This window comes from Sus scrofa, chromosome 9 (assembly GCF_054392235.1).
Source record: "Sus scrofa isolate SSC_HxYL_T2T_F1_AM1 chromosome 9, Sscrofa_HxYL_maternal_Yorkshire_Landrace_v2.0, whole genome shotgun sequence".
Classification (NCBI taxonomy): Eukaryota; Metazoa; Chordata; class Mammalia; order Artiodactyla; family Suidae; genus Sus; species Sus scrofa.
The window spans coordinates 45,827,243-45,851,500 of NC_139391.1; the positions used below are offsets into that span (position 1 = coordinate 45,827,243).

Consider the following 24,258-nt stretch of genomic DNA (forward strand, 5'->3'; position numbering starts at 1 on the left):
ATGGTATATAAGGGATGGGGAACTTTGTTCCTCAGCCCATCTTTTATCTCCCCGTTTGACCTGTCGCTGATGCTCAGTTTCTTTCTGACGCTGACCTTCCAGGGATGAGGAGAACTTCTGTGCCACCGTGCCCAAGGATGGACGCTCCTATTCCCCAACTCTCTTTGCACAGACAGTCCGAGTCCTGAAGAAAATAAATAAGCCTGGAAATATGATTGTGGCTTTCAGCAACTTAGCAGAGAGAATCAAGGTGACGAGGAGGATAATTTGCTTATTAGTTCAGTAAAAATCATGTTGTCAGCTCAGCTGTTCTGCCTTTTTACCAGTTTCAGGGGGGTTGGGGGAAGAACATTGTTTTGAGAAAATGTAAATAGACCATTTTCCTGGTCAGTCAACAATTTGAACTACCATATTCTTAATAGTATTGTTTTCAGTATGAGGGTAAGAACAGAAAAATAATTTAAGAAGCTTCTACTAGAAAAGAAGAATGTATAGATTTTTATTGGCTGTTTTTGAAAACTTCTCTGTACAGTGTTAGCAATAGATAGAAAATCCATAATGTTAATATAGAACTTTTTAGACTAGAATTAAGATTAGTAGCTTTTAGTCATTGATTTTTATTGGTTTTTTTTTTTTTCTCTGTTCTCTGTATTTGTAGTTCCTACTTGGCTTATATAGGAATAGCCATACATTTTAAAGATTAAAATACTGTATTGTCTTCAGCTAATCCCTTTGTTTGGAGCTTGACAGAGCTCCATTAGCAGTTATGAAGAAGGAAAAACGATGGCACAGAGTCTAATGGAAAACCTTCCTAATTGATACTAGTCTTCCCTTACTGAGTAACTTATTTATTGAATTGGATTTCATCTTTGCCTCGAGCTTAGGCAGATGGGTCCCTGAGGAACTAGAGTTATGAAGGAATCAAATGTCAACACCACTTATAAATTCCTATACCTGTTTGTTCCTAAAACCAGAAACTGCTTTTCATATACCGACTTCATGAATGACTCTGTTATTATGCAAATAACAACCCCCTCCAACCGGCATCCCTTTTTGAATGATGACATTTACAAAAACAGGACTGTTGCCAGAGTGTGGATGTTGTATGTGATAGGTTTTTTTCTTCCTGTTAACATTAATGATCCTTTAAGATTCAGGTATAGGAGTGCCCGTCATGGCTTAGTGGTTAACAGATCCGACTAGGAACCATGAGGTTGTGGGTTCGATCCCTGGCCAAGCTCAGTGGGTTAAGGATCCGGCGTTGCTGTGAACTGTGGTGTAGGTCGCAGATGCGGCTTGGATCCTGCATTGCTGTGGCTCTGGTGTAGGCTGGTGGCTATAGCTCTTAGACCCCTAGCGTGGGAACCTCCATATGCCTTGGGAGCAGCCCTAGAAAAGGCAAAAAGACAAAAAAAAAAAAAAAAAAAAGATTACCTTGGAATTCAGCTGCTCTGTGAATCCCCCTTAATGACCCAATGTTTGTTCTCAGTCTCTGGCAGACCTCCAGCAACAGGAAGAGGAGACCTATGCAGATGCCTGTGATGAGTTCCTGGATCCCATCATGAGCACACTGATGTCTGACCCTGTGGTGCTGCCATCTTCCAGAGTCACTGTGGATAGATCCACCATTGCCAGACATTTGCTCAGGTAAGCCAGCACCCAAAAGCAGCCTCAGAGTACAGAGGTACATTGGTTTGCTATCATCTTTTTCTTCCATACAGTACTATGCACCCAGTAGTACAGTAGCTGTCCCATATTGTTGATTTATTAATGTGTTGGGGAGGCATTTTGGTAGAGGTATATCACTTGATTGTTAAGGATTTAAACATCCAAAACCAGACACCCTGTTGAGAAATGCTGGCTTTAACTTCACTTCTTCCTTCCTCGAGGAAATAATTTCTGTCAATATATGTTATAAAGTATGTCAACCTGGAGCTTCCATTGTGGCTCAGTGGTAACGAACCCATGAGGACGCAGGTTCTATCCCTGGCCTCACGCAGTGGGTTAAGGATCGGGCCTTGCCTTGAGCTGTGGTGTAAGTAGCAAATGCAGCTCAGATCCTCTGTTACTATGGCTGTAGCATAGGCTGGCAGCTGCAGCTCGGTTTTTTTTTTGTTTGTTTGTTTTTTGGCTTTTGTCCTTTTAGGGCCATACCTGAGGCAAATGGGGATTCCCAGGCTAGGGGTCTAATTGGAGCTAGAGCTGCCGGCCTACACCAGAGCCACAGCAACGCCAGATCCAAGCCTCGTCTTGTGACGTACACCACAGTTCACAGCAACACCAGATCTTAAACCTACTGAGCAAAGCCAGGGATCAAACCTGCAACCTCATGGTTCCTAGTCGGATTCTTTTCCACTCTGCCATGACAGGAACTCCTGCAGCTCCGATTTGACCCCTAGCCTGGCAACTTCCATATGTCTCAGGTGTAGCCCTAAAAAGACAAAAAAAAAAAGGTCAACCTGGAGTATAACTTGACTTGAAACTTGTTTATTTTTACTATAATCAAAAAAAAAAAATATAGAAGACAGGTTTTGGTTTTGTTTTTGTTTGTTTGTTTTGTCTTTTTGCCATTTCTAGGGTCGCTTCTGCGGCATATGGAGGTTCCCAGGCTAGGGGTTTAATCATAGCTGTAGCTGCCAGCCTACACTAGAGCCACAGCAACGCTGGGTCTGAGCCGCGTCTGCAACCTACACACAGCTCATAGCAACGCCGGATCCTTAACCCACTGAGCAAGGCCAGGGATCAAACCCGCAACCTCATGGTTCCTAGTCGGATTTGTTAACCACTGCGCCACGATGGGAACTCCGGGTTTTGGTTTTTTCATTCGGGTGTTACACTCATCATATGGGTTAACCCACATTCTGTTGCAGCTGTTGTACTCAGCCATGGCAACCATGAGTTTTCCCCAGCCTGCCTACTCTAAGTGCAGCATTAGCTAGAAATGGGTTCAGAGAGATTCTGCCTTTTTTTTTTTTTTTTTTTTTTTAAGTGACCACACCCATGGCCTATGGAAGTTCCTGGGTCAGGGATTGAATCTGAGCCTTGGGTGTGACCTACACCCCAGCTGCGGCAATAGTGGATCCTTTAACCCAATGCCCCAAGCCGGGGAACAAACCCAGGCCTTTGTAGCAACCCACTCCCTCTGCCTACTTAAAATGAAGTTATAGGCAAAAAGACAAAAAAAATTAAAATAAAGATATAAAAAATAAAATGAAGTTATGGAAGTTCTCCTGTGGCTCAGCAGGTTACGGATCTGACATTGTCACTGCAGCAGCTTGAGTCACTCCTGTGACACAGGTTTGATCGCTGGCCTGAGAACTTTCACATGCCAAAAAAAAAGTTATGTACGTTGACCCAGATCTAGGGAAATAATTTTCTTCTAATATTGAAGAAAAGGATGTTCTACTTGATGGTATTTGCTCTTAAGCACTCACTATATTCATGATTCTGTGCTGGATAGTAGGTCTTTTCTAAAGTGTCAGTGAGAATTTATATTTTATTGTGGCTTCAGAAGACAGAAGATATATCAGCCCTTGAAGTATGTTATAAATCATTTTACCTGTCAGGAAGCTATCGTCTGTGTTTACTTGAAGAGCAATCCGCTAACTAAATTGTCAGTCTACAAGGCTTTATCCCTTAACATCTTAAACTGTTCCAAGAGTCTGTCACTAAAACTACAAAGAGCTCTTCCTGCTGATATGAGTGTAGGGTCTCTGTCCTAGGGAAATCAAATCAAATATCACCTGAAGAACAATGTTGAGATAAAATTTGCTAAGTCATGTACAAAAGCCCAAAAAGGCTTCCCAGATCACTCTCTTATCTCATCTTTCTAACCTCAAGTCAGCACTTGATTCAGAATACACTCTAGCTTCAGTCTCAAGGTGATGTACCCAGGTGTTCTATTTTTGGCAGAGGATGTTAGAACTTAACGGAAATAACCCCATTTCCCTTTCTCTTTTTGTCCCAGTGACCAAACAGATCCCTTTAACCGTAGTCCCCTCACCATGGACCAGATCCGGCCAAACACAGAACTAAAAGAAAAAATCCAACGGTGGCTCGCAGAGAGGAAGCAACAACAAAAGGAGCAACTTGAATAAATACTGTGACTTAAACAAACCAGAAACCAACCCCAGATAAACAAATGTTTGTGGTTTCTCTCTTTCTGGTTCTGTTCTTTTCCTTTTTCTTGCTTTTTTTTTTTTTTTTTTCTTTCTTTACTAAATTAGAGAATGCTCTTGCTCGAATTACGATAATTAAAATTCCTAAGAACTTTACAGTGCCCTCCTGGCTTGCAGGAAATTATACTTCTTATAGCATCACCACGTTTAGAAATCATTACTGATTTTCACCCTTCGCTGTCTCTTCCTTTTCCTGTCTGTCCTAAGTTACATTAACTTCATCTACTAAAACCTCCTGCCACCTTACTCTTTCTCTTCTAAGAACTGCTCCAACGTCTTTGGTGAGCACTACTCTTACGTATATGATATCACATATTTCAGTGATCAACTGATACCAGAAGGTCCTGTTTTATCAGAGTATTTACTAGTCTTCATGACCCAGACTTTAGCCCTTTTCCTTGTTACAGCTCTGCAGTGTCACAGAATAACCTTTTACATAAAAGCAGACCCCTTGATATTTGAGTAGACTTTTGAATAAGATGATAGATGAGATGAAAAAAGGAATTTTATGCAACTTCTTTGGTAGCTCTTAGTTTTGTGTTATCTTGTAATTCAAATATATCTTGGAGGGCAAACACTCCCCTGTGGGGTTGTCATTACCACAGAAAACTTAGCCCTATAATATATTTAGGAGGATTGGTAAGACAAATTTGCAGTTTTGACACTTTATTCAAAAGTTCCAAGGTGGTAAAATAAAGAAGGATTTTGAGCCCTTTTTACCTTCTGGAAATCAAAGAACAGAAAAGTAGTTTAGTAGAGTAGAAAAGTTGGGCAACAGATATTGTAACCATGAGAAATGTCATTTTAAGAATATCTCAAAAATGAGTCTAAAAAAAAATCACCTTGGTACAACAATGTGTGTACACACACACACATGCTTTTTTATATTGGTCTAGTGTAAAATGAGCATCTCTTTATGTTCTCTCTTCCAGAGAAAGATGTATGTAGTATGTGGCCATGTTTACTAACACTTATTCTAGACAGAATCCTGAGACTATAAAATATATATAGTTAATGTTTGTTTGGGCTTACGACATGATTTCTGAGAGCTGCTTCTAACTCAGCCTTAGGTCATCAATTAACATTGTAGGAATTTGAGCACAACCTTGTCCACCAGCTATTTTAAATATTCACTTAGCCCTATGTAGTTAGTAGGTGGATGGGCTGCACTTTCACAAGTTGAGCTTGAGTTCCCCACTCAATAGTGTAGCTTAACATGCTGAGTGAGGCACATTCCCCTATGGAGTGTCTGTATCACTATTCCTCTAAGCCTGAAATATAACTAACAGGAAAAGCGATATGATCTAGAAACAGGGGTCATTGCTTCATTTAGAGGACGTTATTATTAACCACAGCCTGTTTCAAATAAGATGGTAGTTTTATGAAATTCCAGCACGAGCTGTTATAAGCAGTCTTTGATGTGTTTTTGATGGTATCAGCTGGAAACCCTCAAATCGGAGGGCATCCCACACTAGATAGAAAGTAGATGTTGCCTGTTGCTGTGCTTATAAATGAAAAAGCCTGGCTGGAACTCTTGCAAACGCCAGAATGTAAGATAATAATTCACTATGCTCCTTGAGCCTTTAAGATATAGGTTGACAGGATTTATTTCTTAAAATGAGCTTCATTTCATATTTATTATCTTCATTTATATCTCTGAGAATTAACTATATAAAAAAGCTTCTGTCTGCTTGTATTTATCTTCCAAACCCAGTCTAATAGGATATTTTGACTTTTAAAAGAAGTGGAGAAAAGACCAGAATTTTATAGGAGAAAATTGGAAGAAAAAACGGGCACAAAACCTCAGAAGGCAGCTGTTCCCAGCGGCTTTCTATTGAACAACCTCTATGCTGCCTCTTGTATCTGTGTCTGTATTCTACTTCTGTGTTTAGTCTTCAGATTGTAAGCCTTTCTGGCAAGCTTGTTTTTGTTTTTTTTTTTTAAAGCTCTTTTCCTGAAACTTTTTATGAAAGGCTATGGCACCATTAATGCTGCTGAGTATCTTTAAACTCATTACAAAGACAAGTGCATAGCTTAAGGCCACTATTGGTAAGGAAGCCAGGTGTCCTCTGTGCCTTTTTTCTTTCCTTGAAGTAATTTAAGAACACCCCAAAAATGAGACTAAAAAATTATCATCTTGGTACAACATGGTATTTATATATGCACTTGGACACTTAAAGAGGTGTTGTGTTATCCAGAATGCAGAAGCAGCTCTAAACTTATTAGAGCAAACTTTCTGATATATCAAGTTTTGTGTGTTGGCTTTGCTAGGGTATGATAGGAAAATGAAGACTCTTTAATCAGCTCTAGTATTGCTTTTTAAGAGGGTAATACTAAACTTGGAAAATTATTTAAGTAGGTTTTATCAAGCAATCTGGGTTGTTGTTTTTTTTAATATAGTTTTTAATAGATATTTGAAAAGTGAAAGAAACTTCAGAGGTTTTTTAATGGTGCAGGTGAAGGTGCCGGTTGCTATTTGGTATCACACCCTACAAAAGCTTCATTACTTTATTTGATGCTGGTTGCTAAGCAGCCATTGCACAGAGCATAAGTCTACTGGGTGCCTTTACAAGCCAGAGGCTTGATGCTGCACTGTTGATGTCACGTAAGAAAATAATGCACATGCTCTAACTGCTAAACAGGAAAAGAAACCTAGAAACAAAGAAAATGAAGAACAAAATGACAAAAAAGTTTGATTGAAATAAAATTTGATCAACATAACTGTATTTGGAAACATTCCAGGAAGGTTACTTCTGATCAAACTTGCCTGGGGGTGTTTGTTCAAACTTGTATTTAATAAATGAACATCTGACTTACAACCTTTTGTTATCACTTCCTTTATTACAGTATTAAAAGGCAGTGGCAATTTCAGAAATCCTTCTGAAAACTTCAAGGACTCTACACTTCACTTTTTTTTTTTAAGGTCGTATCAAACGTGTGGCCTGGCTAACTTGACCTCCCTTGCTAGACTTCTGGACCCTGGAGTTAGCTTCAGAAGATGAGTCTCTGGGCATGTATTTTCCTAAGCAGTTCATTTTTGGCTTCACTTTTCTGGCCCAAACCACAGGTCTTTCATTTTAATTGTTGATTATCATGTTCCCCTTTCTTGCCTCTTGTTTCTGTACTCTCCTATGCAAGACCTCAACCCAGATTAACTAACCCAGCCATTCTCCCTGCTCCAATATTCCAGCTACAAACAACTATTGGAGAAAAATGACAGCCTTTAGAGTGGTGTGGCCATAAATGTGTCTCTAACATTACCCAACAACTCTGTGTGTCCTTAACTTAGCAGCTATTCCAAACTTAACCTCTTTCCTCAAATTCTCTCCCACGCTCCCATTTAACCCTTCACACTCAGGTGAACTTGCCTTCTATTTCAAAGACATCAGAATTTCCACTTTCAGACTTCTCTTTCATCATTCCATCTGTGGAAAAGGCCCCACCACTCCAGGGCTAATCCCAACAACCTTATCTCCTACCTCAGCAGGAATCTTGTCAGTCCCCTCTCTCTAGCTTCAATCTCTCCCTTCAGTTTCACATCTCATTTGGTTTTCTGATTCATATTCCTTTATAGCCATATTTCTCACTCATCCACTCTGACTTCTGTCCTAATTGTTTGAAACTGATCTATGTTTCCATACTGCTAAATTAACATCCCCAGCCTTTCTTTGACTTCTCTAGAGTATCAGGCAACTGAATCACTCCTTCACTCAAAGGCTGATCTTGGCTTCTTGATATCACTCCTAATTTTTCATTCCACCTCTAACCATTCCATCAATCAAAGTTTTACTTCTGCTCAGGCTTCTTCCAGGTACATTACTTATTCTGTTTTTCTCATCAAATGCCACTTCCCTATATGTATCTTTTCCTCCAGTTATATTTAACTATAAAGTTTCAACTCTGTAGTACATAGGTGTTCTGTTATACATTAATTCAAGGACCTCCTTCTCTAGGAAGTCTTCCCAGATCAGCAAGACGCCTAATTCCATACTAATGCCTTTTCTTTGTTTACAATGCAACTTCTTCAGATCCCAACTCTGCTATATGAACATTTATCAATTCCAGTCTTAAATGGGGACGTTACCTGACACAGAGGCTTTCTTTAAATTCCAGAATGCCTAACAGACTGGAAGCCGTCAGTAAATGTGATTTTGTTCTTTATATCTGAACAGTTCCTTGTGGCTGGTTAGGGAATTAGATTCTAACCCTGATACAGGATGCAAGGGAGACGGGGATTACAAAAGATCAACTAGAGAAAAGCAATGGGCTGAGGCAGATGACAAGTTACGTAGCGCCCCCCCCCCCCCCACTATACATGTTTGGCCTAGGACCCTCTGCCTTTGTAAGACGATCGTGTTGGCCTAGAAAAATCGCAACAGCGCCTTCCAGTCCTAACTTCCCACGTTGTCCCAGAAAAGCTGCAAAAGCACCCTACACAAAAAGTGGAGGTGGGAGCAGCAGGCTGCCCGGGACGCTCAGGGCACATGCGCCTTCCCGCCCCGCTCCTGTCTTCCGACTTCCCTGAGCGGCTGCCCCAAGAAATGCCTGTTTCTCTGCGGCAGAAATGTGTTGCTTTTTACCTGCTCTCTGATCTCATCTTCTCATACCCACTTTTCCCTCTTGTGAGTGAAGAAAATAAACTGACCCACTGGATTCCGAAGAGACAGTACACCTAAATATATTGGACAGGCGCAGAAAGAGGAGGCCTGACCTTGGAAGCGGAACGGGGTCCTGCCGCAGGTCCTTCCTGGCGGGTGACATTCAGCCAGCCAGTCGCAGCGACGGACTTTCACTCCTAGAACCATGGCCCAGTTTGTCCGTAACCTCGCGGAGAAGGCACCGGTCTTGGTTAACGGTGAGCGCGGCGTGAAGCCTGCCGACTGGGGTACCCGGGCGCGGGGTGCGGGGGAGAGGCCTGCGAGGGCCTGAGGGGAGGACGCGGGCTGCGGTCACGAGGGGCCGGCGGAGCTGTTGTGTGTGCCGCCTGAAGGAGGACTGGGGACAGAAGGCAGATTCGCGATTCTTTTCTAGCCTTTTGGCCAGGCCTGCGGCTTGGGTTCTCTCTACAATCTAGAAGTTCTGAATTTTGACCACGACGGGGAGGGGAGGGAGTGTGCAAGCAGCCGGGGGTTGCCCTGCAGCCGCCGCCATGACGCCCTTGGACCGCTCGGAAAAGGAGCAGGGAGGGGGATGGCTCTGTTAGGAGGGCGAGGGAGGTGAGGACAGAGACGTGTAGAAGTACAGACGTGCGGCCTCATCGGCTTTTCTGCTTCCGGTGGAGTATTTGGAAGGCTACAGAGCTTTTAAGGATGGGTGACCTTTGGAACGTTGCCTTTGCTTTATGCCTTGGCCAGGCTCCGAGGTATTTTGTCTTTAATCTAAGTGAGTTTTCAGATGAAGTTGAACTTTACGGACGAATGTCCCTGCCTTGGTAAGTATAGGAAGGGATATGTGTAAATAGTAATCCTTATTATCATAGTTCAGCGTCCGTGGGGATTTTCCGTTTGGAAAAGCATCGCTGGTCGAACGCTGTGTTTCGGAACAGGTGAATAGTCACAGCCCAGAGTAGTAGTCTTAAGTGAGTAAATGTTTCAGTTGTCTGCTGGGTATCAAGCTATTCATTTTATTCCCAAAATGAGATCAGTTAAATTAACGGAAGCCTTTCCATTAGATGTGCTATATTCTAAGTAAGTGGTTGAAGCGCAGATCTCTAAATAGCTTTCGGTCAGATTTGATTAGAAAAGTAAATAGAAATTTTTTTAATATGTATAATATTTCTGAAGCTATTTTGCTGTGATTGGTATTTTCTTATTCATTGTCTCCTTCCTTTCTTCCATGAACAGTTATTGAAAGTCTTAACAGTCAAATAATTGATTCTTCCTATGGTTCCCTTCCTACTACCAGTTAATACACTTAACCAAAGAACTTAAGTGTGCAACTTTACTAAAAGCACTACATTTTTTACATAGTACAAAGAGAAGACATAGCAGCTTGCTTATTTCGACTTTGTGGATGATTTGAGACAAATTTTCTAGAATTGCAAGTGGGTTTTTTTTTCCTCCTGCCATGGCTTTCACATCTTTTTTAATTCCTTCTTTGCCTGTTTTTTTAATTGCCACACGTGTGGCATATGGAAATTCCCAGGCTAAGGGTCAAATCCGAGCTGCAGCTGCCAGCCTACACCACAACCACAGCAATTCGGGATCCGAACCCCATCCACAGCCTACACCGCAGCTCACGGTCAACACCAGATCCTTAACTCCCTGAGCGAGTCCAGGGATGATGGAACTTTCATCCTCATGGGCTAGTTGGGTTCGTTTCCACTGAGCCACAGCAGGAACTCTGGCTTTCACATCTTTTCAGTGGTGTCTTGAGGAATTGAAGACCAATTTTTTTTTTCCAAATGATTTTTATCTTTTCCATTATAGTTGGTAAGACCAATTTTAATAATAGTTTACAAAAAAAATAAGAAAGTTTTAAATTATGAAATATAACTTGTTATAATTAATTCAGCTCTTTATTATGAATAAAGATAAAGGTTGTTATTCTTCCAGACATACTCAGAAAGGAGAACTCAACCGGGGCCAGAATGCTAAAGTAGAAATATATTTTGTTTTCTAAATTAACTCAGTGTATTAAATGTTAATGTTAAGTATATGAAAAATTGGAGTTCTCTTCTGGTGCGACAGGTTAAGTATCCAGCCTTGTCACAGTCTATGACAGTTTCATAGTCTTTGCTTACCTTTCATGACCTTGACAGTCTTAAGGTGTCTGTCTAGGTGTCCTATAAAGATGGTCCTCAATTTGGATTTGTCTGGAGTTTTTGTAATGATTAGTCTGGAACTATGGATTTTGAAAGAGAATACCACCAAAGGGAAGTGCCCTAATCACATATCAGGATGTGAGTGATATTCATATAACATCACTAGTGAAATTAGCTTTCATCATTTGGTTAAGGTAGTTTCACTAGGTTTCTCCTAAAGTTACTGTTTTTTCCTTTCCATATTTTTTAGAAGCAAGTAACTAGGAGTTCCCTGGTGGCCTAGTGGTTAAAGGATCCAGCATTGTCACTGCTCTGGTGCTTGTTTGATCCCCAGCCCGGGAACTTCCACACGCCATGGATGTGGCAAAAAAAAAAAAAAAAAAAAAAAGAAGTAGGAGTTCCGTAGGGCACAGTGGTTAGCGAATCCGACTAGGAACCATGAGGTTGCAGGTTCGATCCCTGCCCTTGCTCAGTGGGTTGACGATCTGGCGTTGCCGTGAGCTGTGGTGTGGGTCACAGACGCGGCTTGGATCAGGCGTTGCTGTGGCTCTGGCGTAGGCTGGTGGCTATGGCTCCAATTAGATCCCTAGCCTGGGAACCTCCATATGCCACAGGATCGGCCCAAGAAATGGCAAAAAGACAAAAAAAAAAAGAAGTAGTAGTAACTAAATTGGGGGAGGTAGAGGCAGGATTCCATCTCCTGTAGGAGGGAATATCTACATATATTTAGTAGAATTCTTCTATGAGAAATAATTGTCTCTGCCTCATATATTTATTCAGTCATTCATTGTGTGGACTCATGCACATTTATTTCATACTTTGTACCTCCAGTAGTATATTATTTTGTTGCTCAAACTATTCCAGCTTTGGCCATTGAGAACTCTTTCAGTATGGCACCTCTCTCCTTTGGACATTCCCCCTTTCTAGTTCTACAAGATGCTTCAGATTCTATGTATTCCCTGCCCTAGCCTTAAAATAGCCATTTCTCCAAAGAACCTGAGTTCTTTTTATTGGACAATAGTAATTTGAAACTAAGATCTAGGTACTGTATATATTCCTTGCTACTAGTCTACGGTAGTCACCCTTTAATCACAGGGGATAAGTTCCAAGACTGCCAGAGGATGCCTGAAACTACTGGTAGTACTAAACACTGTATATGCTGTGGCTTTTTTGTTTTTTGTTTGCTTGTTGTTTTTACTACTGCATGTATTGCATTCGGAAGTTCCCGGGCTGGGGGCCTAATCAGAGCTGCAGCTGCTGGCCACAGCCACAGCACTGCCAGATCCTTAACCCACTGAGTGAAGCCAGGGATCGAACCCAAATCCTCGCAGATACTACATCGGGTTCTTAACCCGCCGAGCCACAACAGGAATTCTGTATGCTGTTTTTTCCTATACATACACACCTGTGATAAAGTTAATCTATAAACTAGGCACAGTAAGAGAGTAATACCAATAATTAATAAAATAGAACAGTTGTAACAAAATACTACATGAATGTGGTCTCTCAAAATATCTTATTGTACTTTACTCTTATATGAGTGAGATGTTATAATGCCTGCGTGTTGAGATGAGGTGGGTGAATGATGTAGGCATTGTGTCAGAGCATTAGGATGGAGCAGGGACATCATGAGATTCACCACACTACCCAGAAAGGCTCACCGTTTAAAACTCGTGGATTGTTTATTAATGGAATTTTCCATTTAATACTTTCAGACAGTGATTGACCACAGGTAACTGAATTGTGGAAAGCAAAACCACAGATAAGGGGGTACTTCTGTACTAGAATATCATTGCCTCTTGGCCCTCTCAGTGGACAAGGGGGGGGAGGTGTATGCACAGAGCTTCCTCAACTTAATAAAGTTAAGTTCCTCAGTGTAATAAAGTCACCTACCAATAAACCCATCACAAGTTGAGAATGTTGTGTCAAAAATGCGTTTAATACACCCAACCTACCAAACATCATAACTTAGAAACATCATAACAGCACACCTTAAATATGCTCGAATACTTACATTAGCCCATGGTTGGGCAGAATCACCTACCACAAAGCCTATTTTATAACACATTGTTGAATATCTCATGTAATTTATTGACTGCTGTACTGAAATTGAAAAACAATGTTTTTCTGTTGATTGTTTGCCTTTATATCACATGACACACAGGGAACTGCATCTTGCTGCCACTTTGCATCATCATAAGAAAGTATGGTACCAACTATCACTAGCCTGGGAGAAGATAAAAACTTGAGGTATAGTTTTTACAGAACACCTTTCACATTATAAAGTGGAAAAATTGTGTGGAGTTCCCATCGTGGCTCAGTGATTACCGAATCTGACTAGGAACCATGAGGTTGCCAGGTTCGATCCCTGGCCTTGCTCAGTGGGTTAAGGATCTGGCGTTGCTGTGAGCTGTGGTGCAGGTCACAGACGCGGCTCGGGTCCCATGTTGCTGTGGCTCTGGCGTAGGCCAGTGGCTGCAGCTCCAATTCGACCCCTAACCTGGGAACCTCCATGTGCCGCAGGAGCGGCCCAAGAAAATGCCAAAAAGACAGAAATAAATAAAGTGGAAAAATTGTAAATTTCAACAATCATAAATTGAAGACCATCTGTATACACACACACAGTTGACCATTGAACCATGTGGGAATTAGGGGCATTGACCCCCATGCAGTCAAAAATCCAAATACAACTTTTTGTTGGCCCTCCATATCCATAGTTTTCTTTTTTATTGGAAAAAAATCCACGTGTAGTTGGACCCACTCAGTTCAAGCCTGTGTTGTTCAAGGGTCAATTGTAATTATTTCTGTGCCAGTCCATCTGTATATATATTAAATTAAACATGGGTTCATATGATTGTCTCTAGTTCTAATCCATTACCCCAAGATTTGTTCTTGCTCATCTCTAACTTTCCCCTCTTAAAGTGAGAAACCTGGTTCCCGTCATCCACCATTCATTTACTTACTTTTTGTTCATCCCTTATGTACTTGTTAAGCAATTTCAAACTTTTTATACTCCCTGAGAAACAAATTTATCAGTTAAAGTACAGTGTTTGTGTACTGTGTAGTGACTTGTTTCTAAGAATGATATATCTGTGTTGAAGATAATCTTAAAGTGTTTGTTGACTGATAAACAAGATAAACTTTATTCTGATTGATAGTGCCATCTTACAGGCATTGGCAGTTCCATTTAGAAATAGCTCTTGGAGCTTTTGTGTCTGCTTAAAGATTTACCCAAGGCTCTGAGCACAGAGGATGATAGAGGTAGTTATTCTACGAGCAAAGAAATACTCGAATACAGGCAATAATAGGGAAAGTACAAAGAGCTTTGGATAATCTATCTTTGAACAAATAGCACATGCATTTGTGCTATTTTTATTAAGCTGTCTTGTCCTTTTTTTTTTTTTTAATAAAATACTTTTCTCTTGCTGAAATCACTACCAAAAGTTTCACATCTACCCTGGTTATTAAAAATCTTTTTTCCTGAAATGGTAAATACCTTGAGGAATTTCAGCTTAATAGGAGATTCAAATTTTGGCTCTTCTTACCAATACATGTAGGTTTTATTTTTACTATTTGTAGTATTTTGAAGGAGGCGCAGCCATGCTTTTGTTAATCCAGCATGTATTGGTGAGGATACCAAAAATGGGAACTAATTGGTATAATTCCATCTGGATTTGTGGCCAACATTGTGACAAATTTTAGATCTTGTTCCTAAGGATGCCATTCTACATAGCTCCTTCCCTCCCCTTCTCTACCTTTTCCCTCCAAATTTTTTGGTTTCTACAAGAACGTACAGTTACATTGCTGCTGTTTTCTTGTTTTTTGAATCCATCTTCTAGTAACTTAACAGTTAACTAGATTTGCTGTTCATAAATGAAATACTAGTACTCTGGTACTGGCCACTAGTGATGTCCTGGCATAATTGAATGTGCTTATAGCTTCCTGCCTGATTGAACTTCCCTGTGACACAGGTGTTCTGCATCTTTAAAAGCCTCTGGTTACCAGGGAGCAGCTTTGACTTTTCACACCGGGTGCACATTTGGTACAAGCAGTGAATGAATGTGATGCATGAATAAATATTTGTGTCCAGCCCACACATCTGCTTCTTTCAGTCTCTAGTGAGTTCATCCTGGTTTTTTGTTTTGTTTTGTTTTCCAGCTGCTGTGACTTACTCGAAGCCTCGATTGGCCACATTTTGGCACTATGCCAAGGTGGAGCTGGTTCCTCCAACCCCTGCTGAGATCCCTACAGCTATTCAGAGCCTGAAAAAAATAGTCAATAGTGCTCAAACTGGTAGCTTCAAACAGCTCACAGTTAAGGTAACTATGGGCTAAATGAAAACGTATGTGCATAACAGAAAATGTCTTCCCTTGGGATTTTTCTGATTGTTTTGATTAATATATGTATTTTCCAGTGAGGCTGAATCCAACATAATGAGAGATAATCTCTTTTTTGACTGCCCAGAAGGATATTTACCTTTCTAATTTTGTCATCTGGGTTGAAATAATTGGGCTATGTTATGTCTTGGTTTCCTATTAATCTTATAACAAAGAAATGATCATTTTTATTGGGCAGCTCTTTTTTTTTTTCCCTTTCCTATAAAATAGTATGGCTTGCTTTGCTGATTCCATACTTTTTTTGTCTGTAGTCCTAGAACTATCCCCATTTTGGCCAAAAGATCTGTTGGACTGTATCACACTCAGGCAGCTAATACTCATGGAGGATGAAAACACCAAAACCTAGCAAGCCTGTAAAATGATATGAGGGGTTATTAAAGTGTGTGAAGATAAAGTCTTAAGACCTTAAGAATTGGAACTTGGATTTTATGTTTTCTTGATCTAAGCACAGGATACAGAAAAGCCTAAATAATTAAAGTATTGCTAGCTTTAGAACCTACCTCCTGGAAAAAAAAAATTTTTTTTTTTTTTTTTTTTCAGGAGATTTCCATTATTTCTGGTTTAATTATAAGGGGAAATTTTGCTTCCAGGTGCTAAAAGGAAAAGGTCCAGTTTTGTTGCAGAAAAGCATTTTTTTTTTCAACTAGAATTTCAAGGTTAATATTTGTGATTGTATGAAAGACTTTTCTAGAATTATATATGTACTTTTTAGGGAAGTAAAATGTTGATTTGTGAAACTGAGTTATTATTGAATGTTTAGAAAGAACCCAAATAATAAATGAGTAAAAATGATATATAAAGGGAAAGAGCACTTCATCTTTCAACAGATTTTCTTTGGCCAGACAGAAACGTCTATTCAGAGACCTGCCTTCCTATCGCCATCCTTTCATATGAATGCCATGTCTAAATGTGGCAGCTATTTCCAGGATGTGGGTTGTTTTAGGGCTCATAAAGTGCCTCATAAACTAATAATGAAAGGGTTAAGTCAGTTCAGGTCTTTAAAGAATGCTTTGAAATAATTTATAAGCTCTGGACTACTTACCTTACATAATTGAAAGTTCAAGGGTTCTTGGCAGTTAAAGTTAACATCAGTAATTTTTTACTTTGACTAAAACTGCCCTCTAATTTGATTAGAATCCTTGTGTTCTCTGTTACTTAACCCTGGAAAAGAATAGTTTTAAATATGTAAGAAAAAATGTCTATTAAAATTTTTGCTTCTTTTTCAGGAAGCTCTGCTGAATGGTTTGGTGGCCACCGAGGTGTTGATGTGGTTTTATGTCGGCGAGATCATAGGCAAGCGTGGCATCATTGGCTATGATGTTTAAAGACCAATCTTTTAACATGTCATTATATTTGGTTTATTATTTCGGTGTTCTTGGACCATGTGTGATCAGACTGGTATTTGAATAAAATAAGACAGCGTGTCAAAATCAGTATTTTCTCTATCAAACACTGTATGGAAGGTCACGATTTTTTTTTTTTTTAATTAAAGTATAGTTGATTTACAATGTTGTGCCAATAGGCTACAGTTTCTCTTGATGTTAAATTATGTTCTCTTTTGCTTTAATACATTAATGCAGCTCTAAATGCATGTCTTTGTTTAGTCTGCAATTGGAATATTGCAAGCAACCTGGTAACATTTGATGGTAACATTTGATTTTGAAGGCTTGAAATAAATGATAATTAAGCTTTATTTCTAGAAAAGTTGGGGAAAGACCTTGAGAAAACTAGAACTTGCTCCAGTAGAAGAAATAGTAATACCATGAGCCAAATATGATGAAGTTAAATTATGTAGTATAAAGAATAAAATTTGGACTGTTTTTCTTTGCTAAAATCAGAGAAAGACCCTTTTGACAACACCTGTGTCTGTAAATATAGGGGAACTCTGTCAACTTGAATATAGCCTCCCTAAGAGAGAAGAGCAAGGTGATATTCTGTGTACCTTTGTGACATCTTTAACACTAGGACAGAGTGAATGACAACAACAATGTTTTGTTTTGTTTTGTTTTGTTTTGTTTTGTTTTTAGTCTTTTTAGGGCCGCACTTGCGGCACATGGAAGTTCCCAGGTTAGGGGTTAAACGGGAGCTGTAGCTGCTGGCCTCCGCCACAGCCACAGCTGTGCCAGATCCTAGGCGCATGTGTGACCTACACCACAGCAACGCTGGATCCTTAACCCCTGCACCACGACGGGAACTCCCTTTTTAATCTAATTTTGATATGTGTTATATTCTGTCCAATTTGGTTTTTTTAGGACCTATCTTTGCAAAAATAAAATATCCTATATAGGGAGTTCTGCTGTTGCTCAGCAGGTTGTGAACCCGACTAGTATCCATGAGCATGCAGGTTCGATCCCTGGCCTCACTCAGTGGGTTAAGGATCCGGCATTGCTGTGAGCTGTGGTGTAGGGTGCAGATGATGCTCAGATCCCAAGTGGCTATGGCTGTGGCATAGGCTGGCAGCTGCAGCTCTGATTCAATACCTTAACTGGAAACTGCCATATACCAAGTGTGTGGCCCTAAAAAGCCCCTCCCCCCAAAAAAAAAATCCTATATAAATTTAACAGGGTTATAATTTAGTATCATCCATGGGTCTAAATAGTGTGTTGTGGGAGTTCTCTTTCGGCACAGTGGGTTAAGGATCCAGTGTTGTCATTGCAGCAGCTTGGGCTCCTAAGGCCAGGTTCAATCTCTGGCCCAGAAACTTCCACATGCTGCTGGCATCCCCCCCAAAAAACAAAACAAAACAAAACAACAGTATATTATGTCCTGAAATAAATACAGCTCAGTCTGTCATCTTGAGCTATTTTGTTGAGGATTTGAGAACAACTTAATCATTCACTGGCTTTTCCTGGGGTCTTATCATCTGTGAGTGGCTCATTTGTGTGTGTCTAAATCTATTATAACTCTCTTGCAGCCCGTGCACAACATGGAATACCTACGATCTGATGATAACCAAAAGATGATTGCATATTGGAAAAGCATGACTCATGATACAGTATTAATCCTTTAATAGTATTGAACCTTTAACCAGTCAATCCCAAATTCACCAGCAGGTTTAGAACACTGCTGCCTTAGCCAATAAAGGGCACAGCTTTTCTATGTGATTAAGGCAAGAAGTCTCCAAGAGAGACTGTTACCTTCTAAAATACGAAGTTATGCCTAATTTACTGCAGGTGGCCAAAACTGAAACTACTATTTTTCAAAAAGTATTCAGTAACTTAAAATACGCACCCAGAAGACTGAAAAGACACTGCTACAATAATAGTGCTGTTTATGTGTTTCTCTATTGCATACATGAATGAATAGTACTTTTTTTTTTAATTTTAAGCTACAAGATCAGCTAGCACTGGTAAACTTACAGAGGCGTAGTTGATTCCTAATATGTAATATGATTTTATTTTAACCACATAGTCACACCAGAAAGCCCTCAAAATAAACATCTACTACTCACTTCACTGCTCCTTCCTTCTCTGCCATTTGGCACACCTCTGGTATATGGTGGCTAGTAGTGTGTGCATAGAACTTTCTTAGGTTAAAGTAGCAGTGGACTTGGTAAAGTGGCCACTTGACTTCAGCTGACCTGTTACTTTTTGCCCTAAACCCCAAATGTCTTGCCTCCTAACAGAACTTTTCAGGCTGTCTTTTGAATTTTTGTGTGCCAAGTGTTTGCCACTGGCAGCTTCAGTGTACCTCAGATATTTATGGTGCATCTCCTAAGTCCAGGTATGCTGAATGGTAGAAACATTCATGAACAAAACTGGTACCTGTTTCACAGTTTGGTCTGGTAAGATAGGTAGTTAAGCATATAGTTAGAATAATGTGAGAAGTGGTCTAATGAGGAAAGTGGAAGATCTGCATGGAAGAGTAACCCAGACTTGAGAAGGGGGATCAAGAGGCTGTCAGAGGAACTAATATCTAAAGTAAACTGGAAGGCTAAGAGCCAAGAATGGAACGAGGTGAGCGGGGCAGGTGAAGCAGCCTGTGCAAAAGCTATTAAGGCAAAGAAGGTCTGGCACATTGGAGGTTCTGTAAGATTGTGTGTATGGCTGAATATCCCATTACAGAGGAGAGTAGTGAGGTGAGACCAGAGATAATGGAGACCAGATAATGAAGTGCCTTTATACCATATTAAGGACTGGACTATCTGAAGGGTAGTGAGTGGAAAGCCACTGAAGGTTTTGTATAGGTAGCAGTGGCAGGCAATTTCAAATCCAGGTATCAAAAGCTAGGATAGAGGAGTTCCCACTGTGGTGCAGCCAGTTAAGGATCCAGTGTTGTCTCTGCAGGGGGATTGGGTTGCTACTGAGGTGCAGATTCAATCTCCAGCCGGGAAATTTCCGTATGCCACAGCCAGAAACAAAAAGGATAGAAATATCATGGGGTGCATGTAAGAGTGTATGTGGTCCTGCATTTTTCTGAATACAGAACAGTATAGATAATAACCATTTAGTAGTAGGCATCATGAGGAGAGGGGAAGCCATAGTTAAAGTAAGAGCCAGTTATACAAAAACCAGTCACTGTGGTCCAATAGTATGATTCCTCAGGAAAGCGCTCCAAAAATTATTTAACATAAATACCAATAAACAGCAAAGTCTTCATGAAGCTTGCATTTCAAAACTACATTGAATATTCGAGTTCCCGTCTTGACGCAGCGGAAACGAATCCAACTAGGAACCATGAGGTTCCCTGGCCTCACTCAGTGGGTTAGGGATCCGGTGTTGCCATGAGCTGTGGTGTAGGTCACAGACGTGGCTCAGATCTGGCTTGGCTGTGACTGTGGCATGGGCCGCAAGTAACAGCTCCAATTCGACCCCTAGCCTGGGAACCTACATCTGCCACAGGTGTGGCCCTAAAAAAACAAAAGAACAAAAAACTACATTGAATATGAAACCACATTTCATGTTTAATATTTGTTCTATACACCTCAGCTTTATTCTCCTTAGATAAGTTTCCTTTTTCCACTGATTTTTTTACATTCCTCAGCAGGTTTTCTGCCTTGATTTCTAAGGGTTGCTAAATGTGATTTACTTTTTTAATGTTTCGAATCTGTGCAGCACTTTACATTTTCACTATCTCAGCCCTCAACTTTCCTCTGATAGTCCCATTTAACAAGTCAGGAACTAAACAGCAAAGCATTAAATGACTTGGCTAAGATCCCAAGTAATTGGAGGAACCACAAGTTGGGCCCAGTGGTGATACCATGTAGTTGGTGCCCTGACTCTCCCGGCCACCTTGTAGACTTCCCTGCTTTATAATACTCACAGTTCTGTTCTGTATTTCTATATAGTCTCCATCCTGCTTTGTCCTGCAGTCAAGCTATTTAAGCTTTATTGTCCCATTAGATGTGTGCCTACCTAATCTAATATGAAGTGAGATCTAACTTTGTGAGACTTCATATTTTCTAATTAGTGTGGTTTTCCTTTCTACTGGAATACAAATTGCTATCATTGTGATCACTCTTGAGATGAATACAGTAGCAATTCCAGCAGAGATTTCCTTACTGGGAAACTTAGATGAGGTCTACTTAGCAAATGAAAGGCCCTGATACTTTGATAATACTGGTAAAGTATACACCAGGCCCTTGACAATATGTCTTTAGCCTTACCTTAATATCATTTTGCTGCCAACCAGTGTTTCAGCCATAGTTCCTAACCAGTCCCCATAAAAACTCAAAGCTTTAAATCTCATTTTCAGATTATATGCCTACCACTCCTAATTGTTGCCGTTTTCTTTCAATCACCAGGCCACTCTATTTCTGTTTGGCTGAGCCCACAGCATGTGGAAGCCATACCCAGCACCAAGCCAAGACAGTACACTGACAATGCCGGATCCTTAACCAGCTGCACTTTATTTGTTTTTCTTTTTCTTCCCCCCTTTTTTCAGTCACATCCACAGCATACGGAAGCTCTGGGCCAGGGATCAAATCCGAGCTGCATCTGCGGCCACAGCTGTGGCAACGCTGGGTCTGGGTCCTTAACCAGCAGTGCCGCAGAGAAGCCAGATCATTAACACACTGCACCAGAGGGGTAACTCCCTATTTTTTTTTTTTTTTTTTTTTTTTTTTTGTCCTTTTAGGGCTGCACCTGCGGCATATGGAGGCTCCCAGGCTAGGGGTCAAAATTGGAGCTGTAGCCACTAGCCTACACTACAGCCACAGCAATGCAGGATCCGAGCCACATCTTCGACCTGCACAACAGCTCATAGAAATGCCAGATCCTTAACCCACTGAGCGAGGCCAGGGATCAAACCCGCATCTTCATGGATACTCGTCAGGTTAGTTACCACAGAACCACAAAGGGAACTTCCAGGATCACTCTTGAATAAACCCTGAACTTGCGTGCCTCTCACTCATTTTGTCGTACTCATTTGCCAAAACCACATCCTTGGCTAAGTCTGCTTACTTTGCACTTGCACACTTGTAGCTGAATGTAGATGGAGTAAACAACCAAAGTGGCTAATCTCACTTTACATTCAGGATCAGAACCGTAAGAAAGAATTTAGTACTACCTGACAAACACATTGTGCTTCCTTGGGCCATAATTATTTCTGTTAGCAGATGACCTTGCTTACTACTTAACTAAGAAAACTTGGGAGTTTCACCGTGGTGCAGTGGGTTAAGAATCCTAGTGCAGCGGAGACATGGGTTTGATCCCCTGCCTGGTACAGTGGATTAAAGGATCTGATGTTGCTGCAGCTGTGATATAGGATCCCTGGCCATGAGTACAGCCAGCCATTGGAAAAAAAACAAAAATGGGAGTTCCCGTCGTGGCTCAGTGGTTAACGAATCCGACTAGGAACCATGAGGTTGCGGGTTTGATCCCTGGCCTTGCTCAGTGGGTTAAGGATCCGGTGTTGCCGTGAGCTGTGGTGTAGGTTGCAGACTCGGCTCGGATCCTGTTTTGCTGTGCCTCTGGCGTAGGCCGGCGGCTGCAGCTCTGATTCAACCCCTGGCCTGGGAACCTCCATATGCCGCGGGAGCGGCCCTAGAAAAAGGCAAAAAGACAAAAAAAAAAAAAAAAAAAAAAATGGAGAATTTCCAATACATCTACTCAATACTACCATTTGCACACATACATGTTCTCCACCTTGCCTGCACTAGATAGTTCACACTTTTTTCCCCCCTCTTTTTAGGGCCGAACCTGTGGCATATGTAAGTTCCCAGGCTAGGTGTCGAATTGGAGCTGCAGCTGAGAGCCAATGCCACTGTCACAGCAACACCAGATGTGAGCCATGTCTGCAACCTACACCACAGCTCATAGCAACGCCAGATCCTTAACCCACTGAGTGGGGCCAGGGAATCAAACCCAACTCCTCGTGGATACCAGTCTGGTTCACTACCATTGTGCCACCATGGAGACTCCTGACTATTTCTCACTAACTCCACCAAGGCACTATCATCTCTCACCTGGAGTGCTGAAACGCCCTGTTAGAGGTAGAGGGCCTCGTCATTCCAAGCTTGCCTGTCTCCTGTGTGTGTGTGTGTGTGTGTGTGTGTTTGGTTTTGTTTGTTTTGCCACACCTTCGGTTTGTAGAAGTTCCCAGACCAGTGACTAAATCCGAGGCGCAGCTGCAGCAGTGCTGGAAGCTTAACCCACTGCACTGACAGGGGATCAAAAAACCAGGCCTCCATAGTGACCCTAGCTGCTGCAGTTGGATTCCTAACCCATTGTGTCCCAGCAGGAACTCCTGCAATCTATTCTTTACATCAGAGTGATGGTATCAAAATACGAGGCAGACTGTCACTCCTCTGCTCAGAACACTTCAGGGGCTCTCAGCACTCAGATTCAAAGTGAAAATCTTACCATGGACTGCAAGGCCCACCAAGATCTGGCTTTCCGTTACATCTTTGACTTCACCTCCTACTTTTTTCCTTCCTCACACTGCTCCACTAGCCCCCTTGCTCTTCTTCAAACACACCAGGCAACTCCAGCCTTTGGTACTGACTGGTTCCTCAGCTTGAAATGCTCTCCCTCAAGATATTCCCAGGGCTGGCTCCCTCAACCTCATTCATTATTTTCTGTGTGCGCTTTCCCAACCATCCTAATTAGAATTGCAAGAAACCTCTCTCCAAATATGCTTTTCTTCTTGCTCTGCTTTTTTCCCAAAAATTTCAACTTCTGATATTCTCCATGATTTACTAATTTATTGTTTATTATCTGATGGTAATAACTTGCTAAAATTAATGCAAACCCTACAAAGTCAGAAATTTTTTAAAATCTGTTTTCTTCTCTGATACAGCCCAAGTCCCAAGCACATAGTCACTGAACACAGATGCGATAAATAAATGAATGTATCCCTGTATGAATCCATACCTTTACAAATGTTTTCCCTTTGCCTTCATCCTGGTTCTTTCTACCTGCACATCTCCGTTCCACTTTGAGAAGTCTTTTCTGATTTATCCATACTCTTTCCCTTTGCCCTCATGTTGGGTATACATTCTTGTACCCTAATGACATATTTACATTTGTTTATCCTCCTTACTAAATTTTAAGCTTTTAAAGGAAGGCACAGTCTCTAATTCACCTTTGTAATCCTAGCCAATCACATTTTCAATCTGGTTTGTCCCTAGTAGGTGTTCAAACAGTGAGACAGTAAACTCTTAACTTACTGTGTTTGGTACTAGGCTGATAAACAGCAAAGTTGAGTGGCAGTTTGCCACAGAGGGAGATGCAGGCCTGGGGGACTCATTTCCTGAAGGCCTGGCTGCTGAGGCAGCTTCGGAGCTGATGCCAGCTGAGTCACTCCGGCATCTCAGCCTCTAACTCTGAAACTCAGAGATTTGGATCCCTGATTAGCAGCCCTGATCTACTGAGCAAGGTCAGTACAAGGCTGCCTTCACGTAAGGCCTAGGAGGGAAGGAAGGGAGGGTGGGCAGCAGAAGATCCTTTAGAGAAGACAGCCTGAAATCTGAAAACCCCAG

At 41.2% G+C, this 24,258-nt stretch overlaps 3 protein-coding genes across 4 annotated transcripts in view; all 3 read left to right on the forward strand.

The window, feature by feature from the left end:
• UBE4A (ubiquitination factor E4A) overlaps nucleotides 1-6,997 on the forward strand; it is a 43,671-nt gene extending 36,674 nt beyond the window's left edge. The window contains 3 exon segments of one of the 2 annotated variants that reach the window (NM_001244872.1): nucleotides 103-250; nucleotides 1,490-1,647; nucleotides 3,968-4,159. In NM_001244872.1, coding sequence (NP_001231801.1) covers nucleotides 103-250; nucleotides 1,490-1,647; nucleotides 3,968-4,097 — 436 coding nt within the window. In that variant the 3' untranslated portion in view covers nucleotides 4,098-4,159. 2 annotated transcript variants of the gene reach the window in all.
• Nucleotides 1-24,258, forward strand: part of IL10RA (interleukin 10 receptor subunit alpha) — a 926,736-nt gene that overhangs the window by 389,003 nt on the left and 513,475 nt on the right. The gene's annotated exons all lie outside the window — the stretch shown is intronic.
• ATP5MG (ATP synthase membrane subunit g) lies at nucleotides 8,698-18,790 on the forward strand. Its single transcript, NM_001244137.2, is given in 3 exon segments — nucleotides 8,698-9,033; nucleotides 15,100-15,260; nucleotides 16,565-18,790. Coding segments are annotated over 3 exon segments (312 nt in total). The 5' UTR covers nucleotides 8,698-8,981; the 3' UTR covers nucleotides 16,664-18,790.